Consider the following 20738-nt stretch of genomic DNA (forward strand, 5'->3'; position numbering starts at 1 on the left):
CTGCAGAAATAATGATGTAAGCTCACTGTCCTAAATGTAAAAACAACCAGTTGAGATGCGCTTGGTCCTCCTTATGCTGTAAAAATCTCTGAATAGGGATGCAGTGTGTCATGCTGTGCAGTCCTCAGGTACACAAATGTGAAGGAATGCAGCTACATGGAGTAGTTCTGCACAAGCTGTAGGGTCAAAGGGTGTGGAAAAAAGCTATGGCCCTTTTCTGCCTAGGAACACTGAGGGTCAGTCCAAGCTTTCTGCCTAACAGCATCCCTAGCCATGTCTCAACTCAGTTAAAATACTAGTAACATAAGCAAGAGTTGTCTTTGTGTTGGTTCAGAGAACAGAGGAAGAACTCTCACCCAGTGATGTCAGCGTTTAGCTTGTTTTCTGCTTCTCAGATTTGCTGCTGGAGGACTGTCCCTTTGCCTACAAAGCAAGAGAGGCATGAGATGGTAAGAAATTGTGAATTAAGTCAATTCCTGAAAGAAAACAGTGGAGGATACTCATTAGAAGTCGCAATTCAGACACAAGTATGATCTGCTCTTGAAATGCAGAAAGTTTTAGCAACAGTATTTACAGCTTCTGTGGTATATGCACATTTTCATTTTTCCACCATCACTCACCCTGTCTCAGAGCAAGAGGGCTCTGGGTGACCTCTTCACACCCTCTTCTCAGCATCTTTTTACCCAGGCTAGCGATCTACTAATGACTCAGAACATCAGAAAACACAACCTTCTGAAGAGGAGTTGAAGATGCCCCCGATTTCACATCCAAAATGTTAAGACTGTTCTGTTGTCGCACAAAAGGCCTGTGTGGCAACTTCATAACAAAGAAGAGCCCCATCATTTGAAACATGACACATTAAACTTGCAGAGCAGATGTGACCATCTGACTCAGGCTCCTGACTGCATGTATTCCGTGAAAGAATGAGAAGGGAGAAGTCTCACCCTTACCTAAACCCATTCTCTGTATTTCTGCATGACAAAAGCCAAGCAACCTTTTGTTTTTTTTAATATAGAAACATCTTTTCCCATTTTACCCTAGATTCACTGTGAACACTTGTTTACAAATGTACGTAGGTTTTAATTCATTTTTAAAAATACACTAAGACAATGACTTGAGGAACAGAGGTGTAGCTGAAGGGGTGCACTGTCATCACTTGAAGAATGCTGGTACTTAAAACTGTTGGGACATGACAGGAGTGATGGGGATCCTGAGGTAGCTACAGGCACATGAAGCCTGACTCCTGGATCAGCAAATACGGGAAGGAGAAGCCTGTGGAGCACGCTTTGAGCTTCCTGAAGGAGGCCACATCCTCTCTGAAACAAACATGGTTTAGCCCCTTTTTGTGAAAAACTCCCCTTGAAACAGGTGCCTTTCTCCTATGTGCATGCTTACAAAAACTGATGAAGTCCAACCTATAGTTCAACATAATTCCACATAGTACTAATCCAAACTCCCACGTTTATACGGTATGTATGTTAACCATGTCCATATTACAACGCTTATGTTCCTACCGTTTTAGGGTCTTTGCGTTTTCCTTTGTCCTTTGGGGCTGGTTTAGTGGTGATGGTTTCCTTCCCACTTTTGTCCTACACTCCAAAGAAAAAAAATAATTACAGTTACAAGCAGAATAGAGAATTGTTGGCTCCTACTCTGACAACTGCCATGACATGCTGGTTTAAGTGTGGCTGCATGTCACTACTGCCCGAGTCCCCAGCAAGCCAGACTCTGGAGCCTTCCTTAATAATGGGGAGAACAGAGCATCAGAAAGCATGTACAGATGAAAATGCTGGTATATATGGGCAGATTGTAATACCACAAGCTTTTCTCCTTCCAAATATTTAGTACACGGCAAGAAACATCAAACTTCCATTTACACTAGTGAAATCTTACAAAGAGGCTAACTCTAGCTCTAAACAGCTACTGCAGAGAGCAGTGAGGAACTTCCAGAGAGTAGTGAAAGGATGTTTGTTTTACAAGTTGTTAGCAGAAATGTCCTACCTTTGAGGGCTGTGGCGTGGCAGCAGCCTTTGTACAGGTATCAAAGTCATCTGACAGGGCATCAATAGCTGCAGAGTCACCTGTAGCCTTCTGCAATGATTTTAATTCTGAAGTCACACCATATGCAACACTTCCCACACTCAAATTAATGTTTCAGGAACTTAGTTTGCTTTAGTTATCCCTTTCTTTAAGAATCCCATAACTGAGCTCTACTCATCTGAACAGAGATGTCTACTCAAGGATTACAAGATATACAGCTTCTCTGGACACTGGGCCTGAACATTCATGGTGTGGTTGTGCATGGAAGCTGCATTTATTGTGAAGTGACTCTTCACAAATGTTTTACAGTTACACATGGCTACTGTCATCTGCTGCAATGAACAGCATTTATGAGGACTTGCAGTGAATCACGCCTTGAGTCTACAGTGACATTACTTCAAAAGAAATCACAGCACACAGTATGAAACAAAGACAGAAGTATAAAATATTATACCTTTTGTTCTTTTTGCTTTGCATCATCCTTTGTTGTTAGCTTCCCTGGTTTACCCTTGGGAAGAAGAAAGATTACATCCTCGTTTTAACTGAATGGTTTAGTTTTAAGATTACACTTGTAAGCACTTTAATATACAAATGCATGACATTGAGAGTTTACCGATTACCAAAAAAATTGCAGCATTCTGAATTGGATTCACTGTTTCTCATCCTGTCTATTCAAAGTCAGTCCATGATGTGTTTTCATGGCCTGTTACTTTGACCATACTTGGGATATTGTCTTTCTATCTTTGCAGTCTACTGGAAATAACAGTTTCCTGATCCACAAAAGACCAAATTGCTGTCAGAGCAGTCCTGTGGTGCTCATGCAGTTTTAAAGGGCTTCAGGTGCACCACCGAGGTCATATCTGCACACAAAGCTTCTCCCCAAACTTGGAACAAAACCATTTGTAAATGAACACGCATTACTACCCACAATTTACAAGCATCTCCTATTTAAAAGCAGGCTATGAAGCCAAGCTGTTTCAAGGGAGACACCCTATTTTTTCACCTGGCTTTCTGGAGTACCCACAACACTGAGCCAATGTCACTGAAATCTATACTCCCAAATGTCCAGGACATTGGTTGCTACTGAGCAGTTCAAAGTGATTTGTTTAGATTGCCCAATTAAAACAAAACAAAACCAAACCCCAAATTATCTATTTTTTTTCCTTTTTTTAACTACATGCATACAGAGCCACTCTGCATATTGGACTTCTAATATGTTTAATCCTAATAAACACACACAGTACATACACTTACTCACTCAGTCTCCTCATTCTCTTCATAATTCTGAAGAGGACAGACTGGCTTACAAGACATTTCTGGTGTTGCAAATAAAAACCTAAGAAGACTTTTCCTTACCTGCTCACCTGACTCCAGGAGTTTTCGATAGTCAGGTGGGATAGTATCATCTCTTTCTCCAAGCTTGTCTCTGTGCTCCGATTTAGCCTTTTCCTGAAAGCATTTCACTTTTTAACAACTTTAATACCTATGTTAGAAATACTAGTAACAGTAAGCCATTAAATTTAGGACAGATGCCTTTTTTGAATTTAAAATTTTAAAGCTAGCAGGAAAAACCCATGCATTTATTTCACTACAAAGTGTGCTCCATGCCTGAAAGTGTTAAAATTACCATTTCTCATCAAGGGCACGCACTTAAGCTAGATGTTCATATACATGGCAGCATCCTAACATTGAAAAAACATAAGTTGTGTCAACTTTCATTTCTGCTTTTCAACACTGTGACCAAAAGGAGTCATTCCACCCTTCTGCATCAAAGCTCATCCACGCATCATGGCTTTCACACAAAATTGACATTGCTGCAAGCAGCTTGTCTGTGAAGGTACCTAAGTACCTTCAGCAGAACCTGGGACACTTCTCCACCTCATACCCAAACTGATCAGGAATGGCCTGCACTTCTCCTCAGGTGTAGGTGCCTGAGGTAGTTCCAGTTCCAACATAACAAGAAGACAGAAATCACAAGCTCCTGAAAACTGCGCTGAGGAGGGAGGCATTCCTTCCTACACATTTATTTGTCAGTTTGTGTTGTTCTGATTTCTGTCAAACTTATCAGAAAAACGACAAACAAAACACCTTGTTTAGATACAAGCAGGCTTTTAAGCATACCACTGAAGACTACTTTTGCATCTCTTACTGCAGATGTTTTTAGCCTTCTCGTTAAATATTTTTTTAACATAAGCATTTTCCATGCCTTTGTAAAGAACAGCCTGTGAAGGAAGCTGGGCTCCTAAAGATCCACTGAAACACAGGAGCTGCTGAGATCTCATGGGTCAAGCATCCAGACTCTTGCTATGGCAAGAGACAACGCTACCCAGACCGTATAAAACTATTCCTAAAACAGCCTACAATCTCCATACTGGAGTGTGGTCTGACCTTAGGAACGTCCTTCTATATTCCAGCCTAAATTTATTCATGGGTGGCTTATGGTGGCTTTTTCCCTTGTAGTGTTCTTTAACTTAACAATTTCAGTTTACAATTTACTATCACTGTTATACAGAAATATGCCTGATTTTCTTATTAGCAGAAAGGACTTTATAAAATTTACATGGACAAAGACAAAACAAGTAGAAACAAGCAAGTTAATATAATGGGACTGATTAAATGAACCATCCCTTCATAAACATGGTATCTGTAGGGTTACAAAAGTCAAAGTTTGACAAAAATTGGCCACAAAAATAATTTTAGAAACAGAAGTCAGAGAAGACACCTGAAAAATAATTAGAATAATGATAATAAAAGGCACAGAAATGAAATTATTGCAAACATTCTGTAATATTTCAAAAATTACCTCCAAGTGGCTTAAGTTTATCAGTAAATTCAACATTTTTCACAAAACACACAAGTAATCCAGCTGACTGAAGAGCAGCTGATATGCCTACATGTAGGACAACATGGTGCTTTTTTCTAGTAACCTCACTCTTACATCTGAGAATCACATGCCAGGTACTCCTAAGAGTGCACAGAAGTAGCTAGTATTGCATTTAAAAAAACTCCACTTTCTAAGAAATAAAGTATCTCAGAGTTTCTTCCTTTGTTTTTTGCCCCCAGACTGCGTAAGTTTCCGATTGTCTTTTGTTACCTTTACTTTATCTACAATTGGTTTGTTCTCATCAGGGTCCGGTTCCCTCTCTCCCAGGGAATCAGACAGGAGATCCAAGGCTTCATCCATCTCTTTTCCTCCCTAACAAAGGATAAACACAGCTGTGAAAGCAAATCTGAGGTAAAAATAATTTGTCACTACGCTAAGTCACTACTCAGTACTGAGTAATGAACTGTCAACTCCAGTCAGCAATGAACAATCAGCTCTCCCTTTACAACTACAATGTAGTGCAATAGCTGGGGCGGGGCGGGGGGGGGGACACACAGAACATTTAGACCTATAGAAACTTAATTTCAAGATGGGGTTATGGAATTTATTTTAATGGCTTTGTTTTGGTTCACATAAGCCTAACTGATCTAACGTGAGCAGTTCTATGAAAAGATTGGGTCTTGGCAATTCCTTTTCATGTTTCAAACATCATTATCACTGCAGACTTTATCTTCACAGTATGTATGGTCTTTTGCTAATTCACAACAGTCTCCTTCAAGCACTGGCTAGGAAAAAAGCCCTTAAAAACAAGTAAAACCCATGTGTGAAGAGCTTTATATTCCCTTTCAAGTTAGGCTGGGAACACCAGAGGGAGCTCCTGCTGCACATATCAACGCGAAGGATCCAGACAGGGAACACCACTAGAAATGAAACCACAGAAGTTCTCCTGATTCTCTCCCTAAAAGGAGGCTATAGAGCTGCCTGTCCCTCCATTAACCTTGGGCTCCTGCTTTTATAGGCTTCACAGATGACTTTACTGCTCTGGTAATAACTGTGTTATAATTTTAAGTGTTCCCACCACCTAACCAGGAACAGAGAGGTGTGGTTCAGCTCAAAGCCCAAGCCTACAGATGAAGCCACTTGTGCACAACTAAATACCCACAATGACCCACAGCAAGGAAAGCTACATGGCCTCTGATGTCCTCAGCAACTCTGGAGGAAGCAACACAGGACAGGGCACCTTATCCCCACGCGCAGGCAATGGGGTTTCCAACTTTCCAAGGCAAGCTGAAACACGACCACGGACAGAACTTGGACTAAAGGGCCACAACAGTCTTTAAAGACATCTGATCACAAAGCTCACTCAGAAACTTACTCCTTTTTCTTCCTCCCAGCGGGAACACCTTCTTTCTTTCAACAGGCAGTATTAGCAATACATTACTGCACTTGGCATACATACTGATAAAAGCATTTGGATCATGCTCCCACCTCTCCTCATTACTCAGGTCTGAGATAAGGGTGTGTGGAAGAGGCTGCTTACTGAGGCAGATGCTGGAGGAGCCGCTGAGTGCACAGAAGGAACAGCAGCAGCAGAGATAACCTCTGAGGAACCTGAGGGCACTTCATGCTCCTTGGTTTTCTGAAACAAGACTCAGCATCATTACTAATAGGGAGCACTAAGAGAAAAACATGCGTCAAGTGCTATGCCCTTGAAAGGCACTGCCATGCAGTTTATTTGTAGGACATTATATTCATTAGAAGCTCTACTTATTTCAGATTGAAACCCCTTCCAGAGAAGCACTGCACAACTGTTTCACATCTCAGTTTGCTCAAGTTCAATCTTCCACCTCAACTCTCAGGTTAAACGCTGGCATACCTTAAGTCAGAGGCAGGTTTAACATGACTTCAGAGGAGCTGAGATTTCACCAAGCCCACTTACAATTAACACTCTTAAAATTCTCAACTGCAAAGCATTACTTATGCGAGCAACTGGTAAAATATGACAACTAACTTACCTAGATTTTTTTCTTATTATTAAATTCCTGCTCTCCTATTTATTTATTGCAAATAGTAGTTTAAATTTTTAGTTACTGATTTTTAAGAGTTTGTGTCATCTTTAAGGGAAACAAATAAAATGCTAAGATTATTGAAACAACGTGAAAATAAAGCAGGGTTTCAGAAATATATACTCACCTTTATTACCATTGTTGTAGGTGCAGATGGTGATGGAGAAGAGGAAAATCCTTTCGTCAAACCCTCTAAAAGATCATTTTCACTCATAGGCTATTATTGAAAAGACAAAAAAGAAGGCTTTTAAGCCTTTTCACCTATTAAGTAAGCAGATAACAGTCTATGTTTTTAAACTGAAGACTGGGAAAGTTTGCTGACATTTGGTTGATTCATGAATGAAACATCTATGTGAATATTCACTTTTTTTTACCTGGGCCTTTTCTTCCTGTTTTGGTAAGAGTGGTTTTCCGTCTTTATCCTACAAAAGAAAAATCTCCGCACAGTAAACCAAGTGGTCCTTAAATGGTCACTGAGAGCATGCACTGAACAACAGAGAGTATTACACAAGAAAACCATCTAACCAGCAATTTCCAGCATCTCCTGCTGTTACTCAAGGTGTCAGTTACAAAATCAAGGCCCTGTAAGTTAGAAACATCTGAGTGCTGAAAGTGATTCAGTGGGTGGGAATCTGAGCTTCCTTCCCTAACTCTGCATTTCAATTTCCATGGAAATAGCAAAATTAATAGATAAAATCCTGGCTTCCTGACTGGTAACAGTAGTTCTGGATGAGGACTCCAGAAAGCCTGTCCCATTTCACAACAGCAGCTGTAGCTGGGGTACGTTGTACAAGTCTTGGCTATACCTAAGCAGCCTCTTTAGGTCATATGAGGCATGTGGTGATGTTTGTTAAACATACCACCTTGAAGCACCTTTTTTTTCTAACATCTTTGACCACTCCCAATTTATTAAGCTCTAAAACAGAAAATGCCAATTAAAGACTGCAGTGCACTACTCTCACTCAGCATTAATTCGTCAAATCACAGGATGGTTTGGGTTGGAAGGGACCTTAAAAATCACTTATTTCCAATGACAGATGTCAGATATTCAGGAACGGTAGTTTTTACATACTATAGAACTGCCAACTAAACAACACCATTTTGAAATTAAATGGGAGTTTCAGTTTCACCCATATCTTCAGAGAAATGAAAGTAAAACTAAGACAGCACATTAAATAAATTACTTTGGCTTCTGTTAATCTATACTCTGGAGGAATTGTTTCTTCATCTTCACCCAGTTTCTCACGTTTTTCCTTTTTGGTTTTCTCCTATGAAGGCAAAACAAAAGCAGTATTAAAACAAAAAAACTACATCCCAAAAGCAAGTTTTCAAAGTCTTCAGTCTACTGATTCAAATTAGTCCTTCTAATTCAATCCAACAACCAGATAGAAATCTCAGAGATCAACAGCATTGCACAGACAGACACACATGGACAAATAACAGAATAGTATTAGAACTCTTGACTTTTTGAGAAATCAACAGCTAGCTGGGCTGAATGCAATGGAAGGCTGAACAGAGAAACTGGTAGCCAATCTCAAAAGTACTACCCTCCATATAAGTTATGATGGAAGATGACAACTAAGAAGAGGTACTTAAGTCAACTTTGGGAACTTTGATTTGAGAGAGTTCCAGCCCACCAAAAGTGCCATCCTCTCTTTTCCTGGCTTCAGTTGATACCATCTGGCCCATGGTTTGGGGTGGCAATAGTGAATACACACATTTCAGTGACTTACTTAGGGACCCTTGTTAAAACAAGGTAAGTGTCACTCCAAAGTTTTAGGTATCATTCTGAATTTAAACAAACCACCATAAATTTGTTTCCTTTTGAAAAAGAATCACACTGAATGCTACCTCTGATGTGCACGTTAATTCTGCTTTGGTTCTGCAGTAAGACACTAAGCAAGTGCTGTTTTCATAAGCTGAGGGAACTACTGCAGTGTGGCAGGCAAAATTATTAAAGACAATTTAGTCACTGCATTGAAATCCTACTAGTACTTACTAAGCAGAACACAAGCGGTTTCCTAAGTAAATTTTGTTTTTAAAAAAGTTTAAACATCACATTCAAGTTGTTCCCAGCCTGAGGAAGCACATTAATGCTTCAAATAATTACAACAGTGTATCTTGTAAGTCTGATTGTTTCTCTACCTTCACTTTGTCCACAGCAGGTTTCTTTTCATCTGGATCAGGCTCCCTCTTTCCTAAGCTACTGGACAAAGCCTCCAGAGCTTCATCTGACACATGACCAATCTGTAAGGGTATCGACACAGTAAAAAAGATGTTTGAGTTTGGAGTTCAGCTGCAGCTAAACAAACTTGTTCATTTACTATCACTGCCAGCCACATAGTACTTATGGTAGAAAATGAAAACTAAACTAAGAAAAAACTGTCACATGTCTCTCCCTAACTGTCTTCACATTATTGGGAGCTGCTGAGTTCAGGGCATAAAGAAACTTTGACAAGGTTGCTCCATAAAAGGGGCTCACCTTTCCAAAGACTGACTCATAGCTAACATGTTCCACAGTATGGGAGTGCTTATTTCTTTTGTTTTTAATAGAAGCTTATATATTGCGAGACAAGACACAAGAATATCAGCCATTAATGGATCCTTTTTTTTGCGGAATTTGTCTTTTCCTTCAGTTCACAAATGGCGTCCCTTTTAGAGCATTGTGAGTTAAGAGTAAACGACAAAACCTGCCAGTTTGACTTCTTCTATTAAGAAGGTCACGGAACTTTCCCATTCAGTTTGTGCTCACCGTTCTTTGTGGCTTGACTCTCAAGGAGAAGAATATGCAACACTGCCTCTTGGAAACATGCTACACCATTGTCTAAACAAAGCATAGAGTTTCACCTTAGCTCCAGCTAAAACTACTCACTGAAGACGCAGGTGATGGAGCTGAAGACTGCACAGTGCAAGCTGTGGCACGAGGGACTACTTCATCCTCGGCAGCTTTTGCAGACACAGCATCTGAAGGCTTCTGAAACAGAAATGTTACACTGCGTATTACTGAACATGCTCAGAAATCAAAAATGTACCTGTTAAGTAGCTAGTTTTTTAATACAGTACAAAATAAGAAAGAAAACTCTAAATTTACAGGTTGAAGCTCCTCAATTATAGACTAAGCACCAATATTACATGTTCCACTGAGGCAATGGAGTGGGGAAAACAGAAAAAACCATTTTCCTTGAAAGAACAGTGGCAGCATTACGCAGTTTTAGCAAAACTATCAGTGTCAGCATCTTCAGTGAACTTGAAAGACATACTTTGGATGTGCTGCTGGGCTTCGATGGTTTGGATTGTACTGCAGGCTGTGCAGGGCAGGCAAAGTCTTTAGAAAATTCATCAGCAAGAGCAGATTCACTCAAAGGCTGCAAGAAAGACATATGTGGCACAGGTTACTCACTGCCTGTTTTCAACATTTTTTTGAGAATTATATTTCAGCTACTCAGAAAGCAGGAAAACTTTTGGAACCTACATCAAAATAACCTTTCACTTATCTGTGCAACAAAATAGCATGGATTTTGCAGTAGATAAAAATTTAGAAAATCATCTTTCAGAATGAGTCAGTTGCTTTGTTATCAAAAGCCAGTATGACATCAAGAACATTATGTTCCATAATGTTTTCAGTGTTACTGAAAAGGAAAATAAAGCCTCTCAATGAGGGGAAAAAAAAAAGAGAATGCTAATATCTACTAGATAATATTTACTATAACATCATCATGTTGTTATAATACCTCAAGAATAAATTATATATAGGCACTGGAAAGCTGCATCACCAGATTGCAATTCTCATGTTTGGTTTTTTTTCCAGCAGAAGCTGAGCTCCCCCAGAGGTAGTGTCACCCTGAAGTTCTCCTAGCTTGTGCACTGACTGCTGACACTTCATTGTTTTCACTGTGCATGTTTTAGGCAAAAGTGAATAAACTTGCAGTCTTAATTCCCTGTGGTATGCCCTATTCCAATATGTTGACACTATGTGATTTATACACTTCTATGATCTATTACTAATGTCTCTTGGGATCCTTCGAACTACCATTACCCCAAAATGTTGCTAGCAGTGACAGTCATTCACTTGCTATGTAGAACTCAGTCAGGATTCACTCGGTCAAATTCACACTTATAAAATGACATCTGCAAAGGAAAGTCTCTTATTTTCTATCCCCCTGTCTGTTCCTTGTCCATTAGTGCCCCTAAGTCTTTATAAAATGTCTCCTCACATAAGGCCCCACTTCTCAATCACTATATTAAAAAAGCTTTTAGGCAGTAACAACCTTTTTTTGCAACTGTAATGACACAGCATGTGCTTAAGTGTATGCAGACCAGAGACCCAAAGTGACAGAAGTCCTAGATGAAGTCATGAAGAAGAACATGGCATTCATCAGAAATCAAGTAAGAACCATGATGCAAGGTTTTTCAGCTACTAGCATAACCTTTTTGTTCTGATGGTTTTGGTTTCACAGATCTAAATTTCTGCTGATGGCATGGGAACACTGGTGAACACTTCTTGCTCAGGATCGCCTCCTCCAAATTACAAATAGCAAAGTAGTGTTGAAAAAAATACTTCAACACATTGACTTTGATACCACTGTGATTCACCTAGAGCACAAGTGCTCAACTACATAATTACACGTGTGTCTCTGACAGGTAGACCTGGAAAAGCACAGGAATACTTTTTGTCCTACTAACCACTTAATTTTAGACGTAAGACCTCTTGATGCTGAGTTCATCACCTGCTTTGTATTGGGATTTGGCCAAACTATGAACCAATCTCCCTTGGCTCAAGCCATGTTCCTCTTCTGCAGACTTTATCTTTGTGTGCCATCTTTTTTGTGCTTCTGGTGAACCAGGAAGCTTTGTCTCCTAGTGTTAGTACCCACTCCCCTCAGAGCACAGCTGTGCTCTTTCTATGACATACTTGGCAGGTGTTCCTTCTGTGTTGCTCTCATAGAACATCCACTCAAGACAACCACATGTCTAAGACTTGACACGCAAACCTTTAGAAGTGTAAAGTCCTTTCATTACTGCCTTTGAATTCCTCGATATTTCAAGCCTGAATAATACAAAGGACTTCACACTTCTGCTAAGAAGGCATAGTGTCATTCACTCAGAAGATGCCAACCTTCACACTCCTTTCAGAACAGAGGTTTCCTGTACTGTTTCAATTTTGGTAGCACTCCTCAAATCACAGTATTCCCAAAGAGGAGCTCTCAGTTTCTTCAGTGCACAGCTCCTTTGCTTTTCCTAAGTTTTTATTTCTTCCTATGCGTTTTAAATTAACCTTTGTAACCATCTCTTTCAGTCTTTTCATTCTGTCTTGCACTTTCTAGGCCATAACTGGTATTTTTTTGCAAAGACCAAGTTGTTCTTTGTGATAAGGAAAATATCCACAGCAGTTTTTCCTTCTTTCCAGTTGTGTTCCTTTACATTTGAAGACTAATGAGAGGAAACTGTCAAGAAAACAAGTTTTTCCTGACTTGTGTCTCTGTCCTTCAACACTTGCAGAATACCTTACACTTACGCTAACTCTTCCTACAGCTTTTCTTTGTGTCAGCAGCTGCTTCTGTAACTCTCTCCTATCTTAGTAACTTTTTTTTCAACAATCTTTTATTGTTATCAGTTGTCCATTCACAGTCAATGAATTTCAAAAAAGTCCAACTTTTATATGACAGTTCAGATTAGCAGGTTTTGGGCAAGGAAGTGAAGATCAGAGACTTACATAATGTCACAGAGGGAAGTGATGACAGAGAGGGAGAAAACAGGTTATCTATTCACACTCCTACAATATTGTCAGTTTTCTAACCTTAGGTTTTTCTTCAGGCTTTGGCAATATTGGTTCTCCATCTTTATCCTAAAAGCAAAGTAAGCGTTATTGACATTTTTCCATTGTTATAAAGAGTGCCACACTCCATCATCACCACCAAAATAATACAACATAAACAATGCACACAAGGTGAAACGAGTGACACAGTAATAGGAATTCCCCTAAAAAGATGGAATTCTTACATGGCCAGTTAAGTGGATAAAAAAAGCAAATGTGATGTCAGCACAATACAAATGGGCCAAGAAGTGTTCATTCCTACCAGCATCAATATGAAGCAGGAATTAATTCCATAGTAAACCAGCAGGAATTCATCCAGTAGCAAAGCAAGCTTTGAATGCAAAAGATAAACTTTTGCACTTGAATAACAGAGGGTTAAATCCAAGGTCTGTAGTCAAGTAGTCCTGAAATCTCTAAAAAGAGGGGTAAAACCTGCTCCTTTCAAAAAAGAATGTTGACAGTCAGCTGCAGCAAGGGCAGTTTATACAGCAGCCTTACTAACATCAGTTAGATACTAACAACTGTTGCAAAAACTTTCAATTATTAACTTTATGGAAAACATATCTCAATTCTATTGTTGCTTTGCTTATCCTTGAATCTAAAAAAGTAAGTGTAATTTTCATACCACAATAGTGTTTCAAGGTTACATTATAAACTGGTATCTAAGAGCTCTTCTGTAAAGAGATGGATTTTAAAACACTGGGGTTTAATGTCAGAAACAAGTAACACCACCCTTGCAGAAGGCATAAGCAGCCTGGGAAGATCAGACTTCTGCTCAGCATGCCTGAAAAACCCAGTCATGTCCACAAAGGAAGGGAAGGGAACTAGAGATAAATCAACTGCAGAAAACCATTGATTAAACACCCGTTTTGCTTGTCTTCCCCATGTTGTTTCCCTTTCTGTGGCAACAGAAAGTGTCAGTGCCTGATTTACAAAGCAATGGAGATTTGAAAAACTTACCAGCTCTGGTGTTAACCTGTACTCTGGAGGTATTGTATCATCACGTTCTCCAGCCTTTCTTTCTTTTTTCTCTTTAGCTTTTGCCTTATAAAGACAGAATAGAGAAACACACTCAGAGAAATTAAAACTCAACTGTCAAGACTCTTCAGTTTACTGTTTGAAGCAGCACTAACATCAGATAAAATTATTCCGTATATCAAGACACTAAAATTCCTCAGTTTTCTCCTTTCAGATTTCTGTGGTAAAATCATCATGGTTTAAGACTCAATGCCATATGTGAACATGGCCATATTATTTGAAATTCTCAAATACTTCAGACACTGTTCAGAGACCTAACTTTGTGGTAGGCACTTTCAGAATTTGAAGCATACAAAATCCTCAAGTCTCCTTGTATTTCATCACACTGATTATAGAAGCTGTAGCTCTATCTTTTTCCATCAATGTTACCCAGACTTACTGAATCTGCAATACAACATATGAGTTTTTTCCTCAAAATTTTGCTCTAACAGCTTCTACCAGCAACAAATTATACTCTATTATTTCTCTCTTTGCTCTGAGCTACAGGTGAAGATAGAGGGAAACAACTGATATTAGCAGAGTTACAGGGAGAGTTTGCAAAACTAAACTAAAAAGTCAAAGTTGAATGTGCAAACACAAGGCTACTGTTAAAAACCCAACCGCTGAAGAAATACTGAAGTCTTAGGTGACAAAGTGAAAGGCAACACTCAGATTATGATGATAATGAAGTCTGATGGAAAAAGTAGTACACACACTGAAACCCACAGAAGTTAATTAAAAATCAAACAGTAAATATATGCAAAACAACAGCTTGCTGTAAATTGTTCCTAGTGCTTGCAGAAAAAAAAAAATAGCAACAATAGCAAACACAGGGACAGAGATACGTATGCTTGCTTGTACAGTCAAACTAAAAGCTTATCATTTTCCAGACCATTTTACTACTAGCTGTTCTGCCTGTATTCACTCATGATTTCTCCATTTTTTAATCACATATTACTCAGACACTCCTTAGGCCTTTGACATGAAAGTCATTTTGTTACTATTTTACACATTTCCACAGTATCTAACAACGAGGACTCAAGATTCCACAGGATAGTCTAAAAGCTGCTGCAAAAAGATGAAGATAATACCTCTGACACTTCTACAACAGGGGTAAGATCTTCTTCAGGTTCAGGTTCAGGTCCACCAAGAGTATCAAGAAGAGCTTCCATTGCATCTTCTTTACTTTCCTGTATTTAAGAGAACACACAAATAATTTCATTATTTCTTTCATTTGACATGGGTTTTATTTACATACATTTTATGCTGCATAGGAAGCAAACAGCCAGCACCAGACTGGTTGTTTCTATTTGTCTTTACCTGATCTCTTTAATACATTGCAGGATATGACAAATTATGTGATAAGATTAGCACAATCTAATCACGACATATCATAGAATCACAGAATGGTAGGGGTTGGAAGGGACCTTTAGAGATCATCTAGTCCAACCCCCCTGCAGAAGCAGTTTCACCTAGATCAGGTTGCATAGGAACATGTCCAGGTGGGTCTTGAACACCTCCAAGGAAGGAGACTCCACTAAGGAGAGGGAAAAAGAAAAAAAAAAGGGGAAAAAAAAAAAGGCAGAACAGTATCTCACACACAATTGCCACACGTATCATGAACCCAGAAAGTGTAAGGTCTAACTTGCTCTCTACAAAGGAAAAAGGGTGTCTAAAACATGAGAAAATTACATAATATCCAAGTTTTAAACACACCTCACAAAGCTAAGAAAACATTTTTCTAGTCTATTGCCCCTAGTCAGAAGAACCACAAGTACTCTGCAGAAGAATAATATCTGACCCACCAACACTAGATCTTTAAGGCACAGCAGTCTGAGCAATTGCAATTCCTACTGTTCCTCTACTTTCTATGATAAACAGAACTGAAAATGAGAATCTCCACAAGATCAGGTACACACAGAATACGATATATTATTGTTAATAGGAGCCCCTGTCCTGCGGAGACAGGCTAAGAGAGAGCTGGGGGTGTTCAGCTTGGATAAAATTCTAAGGAGACCTTACAAACAGCCACCAGTCCCTAAAGGGGTGACGAAGAAATCTGGGGAGGGATTTTGTACAAGGGTCTGGAACGACAGAACAAGGGATGATGGCTCCAAACTGACAGAGGGGAGATTTCAGCAGGAAGTTCTTCCCTGTGAGACTGGTTAGGCACTGGAACACATTGCCCAGAGAGGCTGTAGCTGCCCCATTCCTGGAAGTGTTCAAGGTCAGGTTGCAGGGGCTTGAAGCAGCCAGATCTGGTGGACGGTGTCCTTGCTCATGGCAGAGGCGTTGGAATTAGATGGTCTTTAAGGCTCCTTCCAACCCAAACCACTCTGTGATTCAATGAGATTTTAATTAGAGAATAACCAGTCATAGAATTACTATATGTACCTCTTTTGATTTTGTCTTCTTCTCATTAGGAGGAGCTGAGGTCTTGACTGAACTTGCTGCCTGTGCTTGCACAATTTCTCCTTCCTTAACTGGTTTCTATGAGAGAGATGTAATTACAGAAAGTTTACAAAAATAAAAAAAAGGAGAAAGTTGTCAATATAATTTTGAAGTGAAATATGAAGATAATGACAAAGTTTCGGTGCAATGAAAGTGTGCAATGCCAAGAAAAACATCTATACCTCTGTCAGACCTGTCTTCTTTTCTTCAGCAGAAGCAGTACCACAGACAAAGTCTGATGACAGAGCCTCTGCAAGCTCATCATCTGTCATCGGTTTCTGAGTAAGAAATTGCAAACTAGGTTATGATTATTGAAGCCAAATATCAATGCTGTCAAACACAGTTTGAAATCTGAGCATTCTCCAAGCTTAGTCACACAATGACCTCATAAGCAAATGCTGCTGTCACAGAAAAAACAAAGATATTTCCCCTCACTGGCTGATTCATTTTTCAGATAAGCTTGTATTTTTGTATCTAAACTTATAAACACTAAAATTAAGCTGGCTCACAGAATTCTCTTGCTAAGTATAGAAATTCAATCTCTGCTAAAGATGTTAAGAAGAGACTCCTGCATGCACAGCTACAATTTCTTCCATTTATTGTCTCTGCGAGTGTTTACTTGACTTCGGTATCCTGAAAATTCCTACTTCCTTATTAAAAAAAACAGCTGTTCCAAGCTGTGTTTAATTTTATCAGTATCTATGCTACCTGGCAGCCCACAGCCCTCTCCCACTTCCTGGGATTTTTAGAAGACAAGCAACATTTTAATTTTCCTGGGAATCCTATGATAAATGGGTTATTTTCATCTTTCAATATAAGGGAAAAAAAGGTCTTACTTCATCTTGTTCATTTGCTTTTGGTAGGACTCCATCTTTGCCCTTCACTTTGCTCTACAACAAGAATTAATTGTATAGTAAATGAGAAGCAAAATCAACATGAAAGAAAACATGCATGAAACATTTTTTTGACACACTAACCTTCAACAATTTAACATACTCTGGAGGAAGACTACCCTCTCGTTTTCCCAGTTCTTCCAAGTATCTTGATGATACATCTTCCTATGAAAAGAATGCACATACATTAATGTTTTTGTACTCTTGTTTCTTGAAATGCATTTCTACTGTAGAACTATCTACAGTGATACTTCAGAAAAGAGAATATGAGGGTTGGCTGGGTCAGAGGGACTATCCTAGACCATAATGATATCTTAAGAACTTGGTGTCATGCACGTGCCTCTCCACTAGAAGCAACAGTGCACCTCATCTAGCAAAACTCTGCAGCTCCATTTACAGATTCCTTCTGCATTAACATAAGCCATTTCAGTGTCTTGGACTATAGAATGTATTCCTTTACCTAGATGAAATTTTAAATATTTATATATTTCAACATTTTTATCATTGCTGAGTACTGCACTGAGCTACTGAGATTGCAATCTTTATCTTCCTTATGACTCTCCCATTCTATGCGAACTTCCCCAAATTCTCCATGTTTCACTCTTTCTCATGCAGAAATGAAATCTCCTAGACTGTTTATGCTCTCTTATACCTTCTCTACTGTCTTTTGTGTAAATCCATTGGAGACCCTGATGGGAAGTCAGTTAAAATGGCAACACACTTTCTTTGCTGACACTTCACTGTTTTCTACTGCAACACATACACGACTGTATCATGCCGTTTTACTGAAAACAGCACTTAAATGCAACTGTGCAAACTCCATTTTACCTCTTAGCAGATCAAACTGACAAATGCTGCACCAATGCAGTAGCCAGAAGCCACAGACGTGTTTTAGAGATTAATCTTCTAAAAAGTAACAGTGGAAAATACCGTAACTTCTGGACCAGTGTAAACAGGACTAGTAGGTACATCTTCTTCAGGTCCACCAAGGGTATCTATTAGGCTATCTAGTGCTGACTCATCCATAGCAGGCTAAAACATAAGCAAACCATAAGAGAAGTCATCATGCTGTATAAATTAAAAAAAAAAAAAATCTGAATCACTCTCTGAATCTGTAGAAAACTCCTGGAAATCAAAGCAAGAGCTTTTTTTCTTCAAATTTTTCATTCTGTATGATTCTTAAACTTGTTCCCCACTGTCAGCAACAGGATCATTTGTATTTGTATATAAGCTGATATACAGATATACATATACAAACATAACTGAAGATAGAGAGCAATTAATTTTATGTTTGTTGTGGTAAAAGTGATTCTAAGTCAAGTTCTATTTGCCAAAACACAAATTACATGCCACCAGTTACCTACTCTTTCAGCCATTCACCACCACACACCACAACTATGTAGCAATACTTCAGCAGTTATCACCTTTTTTTAATTTTTTTTGGAACCTGAAGTGTTTGAAGACATTTTCATAAAGGAGTATTTGTCTGGGACTGTGTTTACCAACCTCAGTACTTGACTTCTCAGCTGCTGCAACCACACTCATGGCAGGTGCACCTGCCCCAGCTGCTGTGGACTTCTCAGACTTAGGCTGGAGAAATTAGAGAAAAATTAAGAGATGGTTTTATCACATGGCCCCACATTAAAAATAACTACAGATAAAACAAAATGAAACAGAGATGTTTGACTCAGGTATGCGTATCTAATTGTCCCTCTTCATCTACACTTTGAGTAAGAACGATAGGCTGGTTCTACCTACTAACTGAGTGGCCTGAAGTTGAGTACTTCAAGTTTGCATGACCCTGAGCTCAGCCTAAAACACCCAATTCTGAGGTCAGACATTTTTTGGACTCAGCAACTGGTGAATGCCTCTGTACAACAATCAGAGATTTGCAAAAACCTCTGAATGACAAAGGAAACCCAGAGAGGAATTGGCCTGTAATTGTGATAATGTCACTTCCTTGAGTAACAGCCAGAGCATGCTGGGCAATGAAAATGGGAGTACAAATACGACAAAAGGTGGATGCACATCAGGATCACCAAACAGCCATTGCAAACTACCCCTATGTTCTATCTGGGCAGCTCTATCTGCAGCTGATGCAGTTAATGCTGTCATAGGTTAGCTGGAAGCAGTATATTCTGGATGTTGTTGAAGTTTATTTGAGGGTAACGTGAAGTTTCTAAGTCTCAGATTGTAAAACAGCACACGGACAGTTGTCACAGACACCTTTAAACACAAGACAGCTTTTGAGCTTTTCTACACTGTGATCTTTGGGGGCCTAGTCTCACTGTACAATTTTGAGCACAGAATCTAGCTGGACACATATTGCTAATCCCTACAATATCATAAGCAACAAAAATGTGATTGCTATTTCTGCCATACCTTTGCTGTCTCTGTGGAGGGTACTTGTGGAGGCTGGTCAGCTTGACTTGTAGTTACTTTTCCTGCATTATTTGGTTTAGAAGTTGTTGTCAGAGAATTCAAGGTCTGATTTTTTGCCTGTGTAAAGATAAAGCATTATCACTATATACAAAAATACTTATGGGCTGGCTTTCTTTGGTTTGGTTTTTTGATTTTTTGTTAAATTACCCTGGTTTAAATATAGCCAGCAACTAAGCACCATGAAGCTGCTTGCTCACTGGTCCCCCACAGTGCAGTGGGAGAAGAATTAAGGAAAAAAAATAATAAAACTCATGAGATAGGAACAGTTATTAACTAAAATGAAATTAAATGTAATAACTATAATAATAATAATTATAATGAAAAGTAACATAACACAAAGAAAGAGAAATAAAACTCAAGGAAGAAAAAGAAAACAAAACACCCAAACAAGCGATGTCTGATGCAATTGCTCCTCATCCACCAAACAATGCCTGAGCAGTGATCAACCTGTCCCCACCAACTCTCCCCAGTTTCTATACCAGGGATGACCTTCTTTGGTATGGAATAGTCTCGTGGCTAGTTCAGGTGAGCTGTCCCAGCTGTGTCCCCTCCCTGCTCCTTGTGCCCCCCAGCTTCCTCACTGTCCATGTAGCGTGAGGAGCAGAGGCGGCCTTGATGCTGTGCAAGACTGCTCAGCATTGATGAACTTGTCATCAACTTTCTTTTGAGCATAAATCCAAAACACAGCCCTGTAGCAGCTAGTAGGAAGAAAATGAACTCTATCCCAGATGCAATCAGGACAAAACAAAAGAAAGAAAGAAGAGAAATACCACAACAGACTCTCATTTGAAAGAAAGAAAAAAAGAAGAAAAAGAATATAGAACTTACACCATGGGGTTCTTTTTGCCTCTCTTCAGATGGCTGTTTATTTTGAGAGTCTGTTGGCTGTCAAAAAGAAAAGATCCAGATCATTTACTCTTACCACTCTTCATGCTATGGAAGATAATCTACATTAGCTCAAATAAGCACCAGATAGGTTTAAAGACAGTTAACAGAACACTTTAGCTGTTGTGAAACACTAAAACATCCTGACAGTCCCCCTACCAACATCACATTCCTACACTTGTCAGCTCCTAGTTCTTTGGTGTGTTACTAACCACACACAGTTTCGCGTGGCACAGCAGTAGCAAAGAGTTTAGTCTCTTATTTCTAAGCCAAAGATCGAAGTACAACTATGCACCAAAGGTCAA

At 39.3% G+C, this 20738-nt stretch overlaps 1 protein-coding gene across 5 annotated transcripts in view; it reads right to left on the bottom strand.

The window, feature by feature from the left end:
- CAST (calpastatin) overlaps window positions 1-20738 on the bottom strand; it is a 61018-nt gene that overhangs the window by 2440 nt on the left and 37840 nt on the right. For 4 of the 5 annotated variants that reach the window (XM_062018214.1, XM_062018213.1, XM_062018216.1 and 1 more), the window contains 24 exons: window positions 20377-20433; window positions 19489-19605; window positions 18613-18696; window positions 18037-18138; window positions 17191-17271; window positions 17050-17103; window positions 16396-16491; window positions 16157-16252; window positions 14854-14952; window positions 13706-13789; window positions 12728-12775; window positions 10191-10295; window positions 9803-9904; window positions 9076-9177; window positions 8115-8198; window positions 7305-7352; window positions 7058-7147; window positions 6405-6503; window positions 5135-5236; window positions 3397-3489; window positions 2495-2548; window positions 2002-2091; window positions 1515-1594; window positions 357-423 (listed from right to left, as the gene is read on the bottom strand). In XM_062018214.1, coding sequence (XP_061874198.1) covers window positions 366-423; window positions 1515-1594; window positions 2002-2091; window positions 2495-2548; window positions 3397-3489; window positions 5135-5236; window positions 6405-6503; window positions 7058-7147; window positions 7305-7352; window positions 8115-8198; window positions 9076-9177; window positions 9803-9904; window positions 10191-10295; window positions 12728-12775; window positions 13706-13789; window positions 14854-14952; window positions 16157-16252; window positions 16396-16491; window positions 17050-17103; window positions 17191-17271; window positions 18037-18138; window positions 18613-18696; window positions 19489-19605; window positions 20377-20433 — 2025 coding nt within the window. In that variant the 3' untranslated portion in view covers window positions 357-365. The remainder of the gene's footprint in view (window positions 1-356; window positions 424-1514; window positions 1595-2001; window positions 2092-2494; window positions 2549-3396; window positions 3490-5134; window positions 5237-6404; window positions 6504-7057; window positions 7148-7304; window positions 7353-8114; window positions 8199-9075; window positions 9178-9802; window positions 9905-10190; window positions 10296-12727; window positions 12776-13705; window positions 13790-14853; window positions 14953-16156; window positions 16253-16395; window positions 16492-17049; window positions 17104-17190; window positions 17272-18036; window positions 18139-18612; window positions 18697-19488; window positions 19606-20376; window positions 20434-20738) is intronic. The other variant, XM_062018215.1, reaches the window with a different exon arrangement.

The sequence above is a fragment of the Colius striatus genome, chromosome Z, assembly GCF_028858725.1.
Source record: "Colius striatus isolate bColStr4 chromosome Z, bColStr4.1.hap1, whole genome shotgun sequence".
Lineage (NCBI taxonomy): Eukaryota > Metazoa > Chordata > Aves > Coliiformes > Coliidae > Colius > Colius striatus.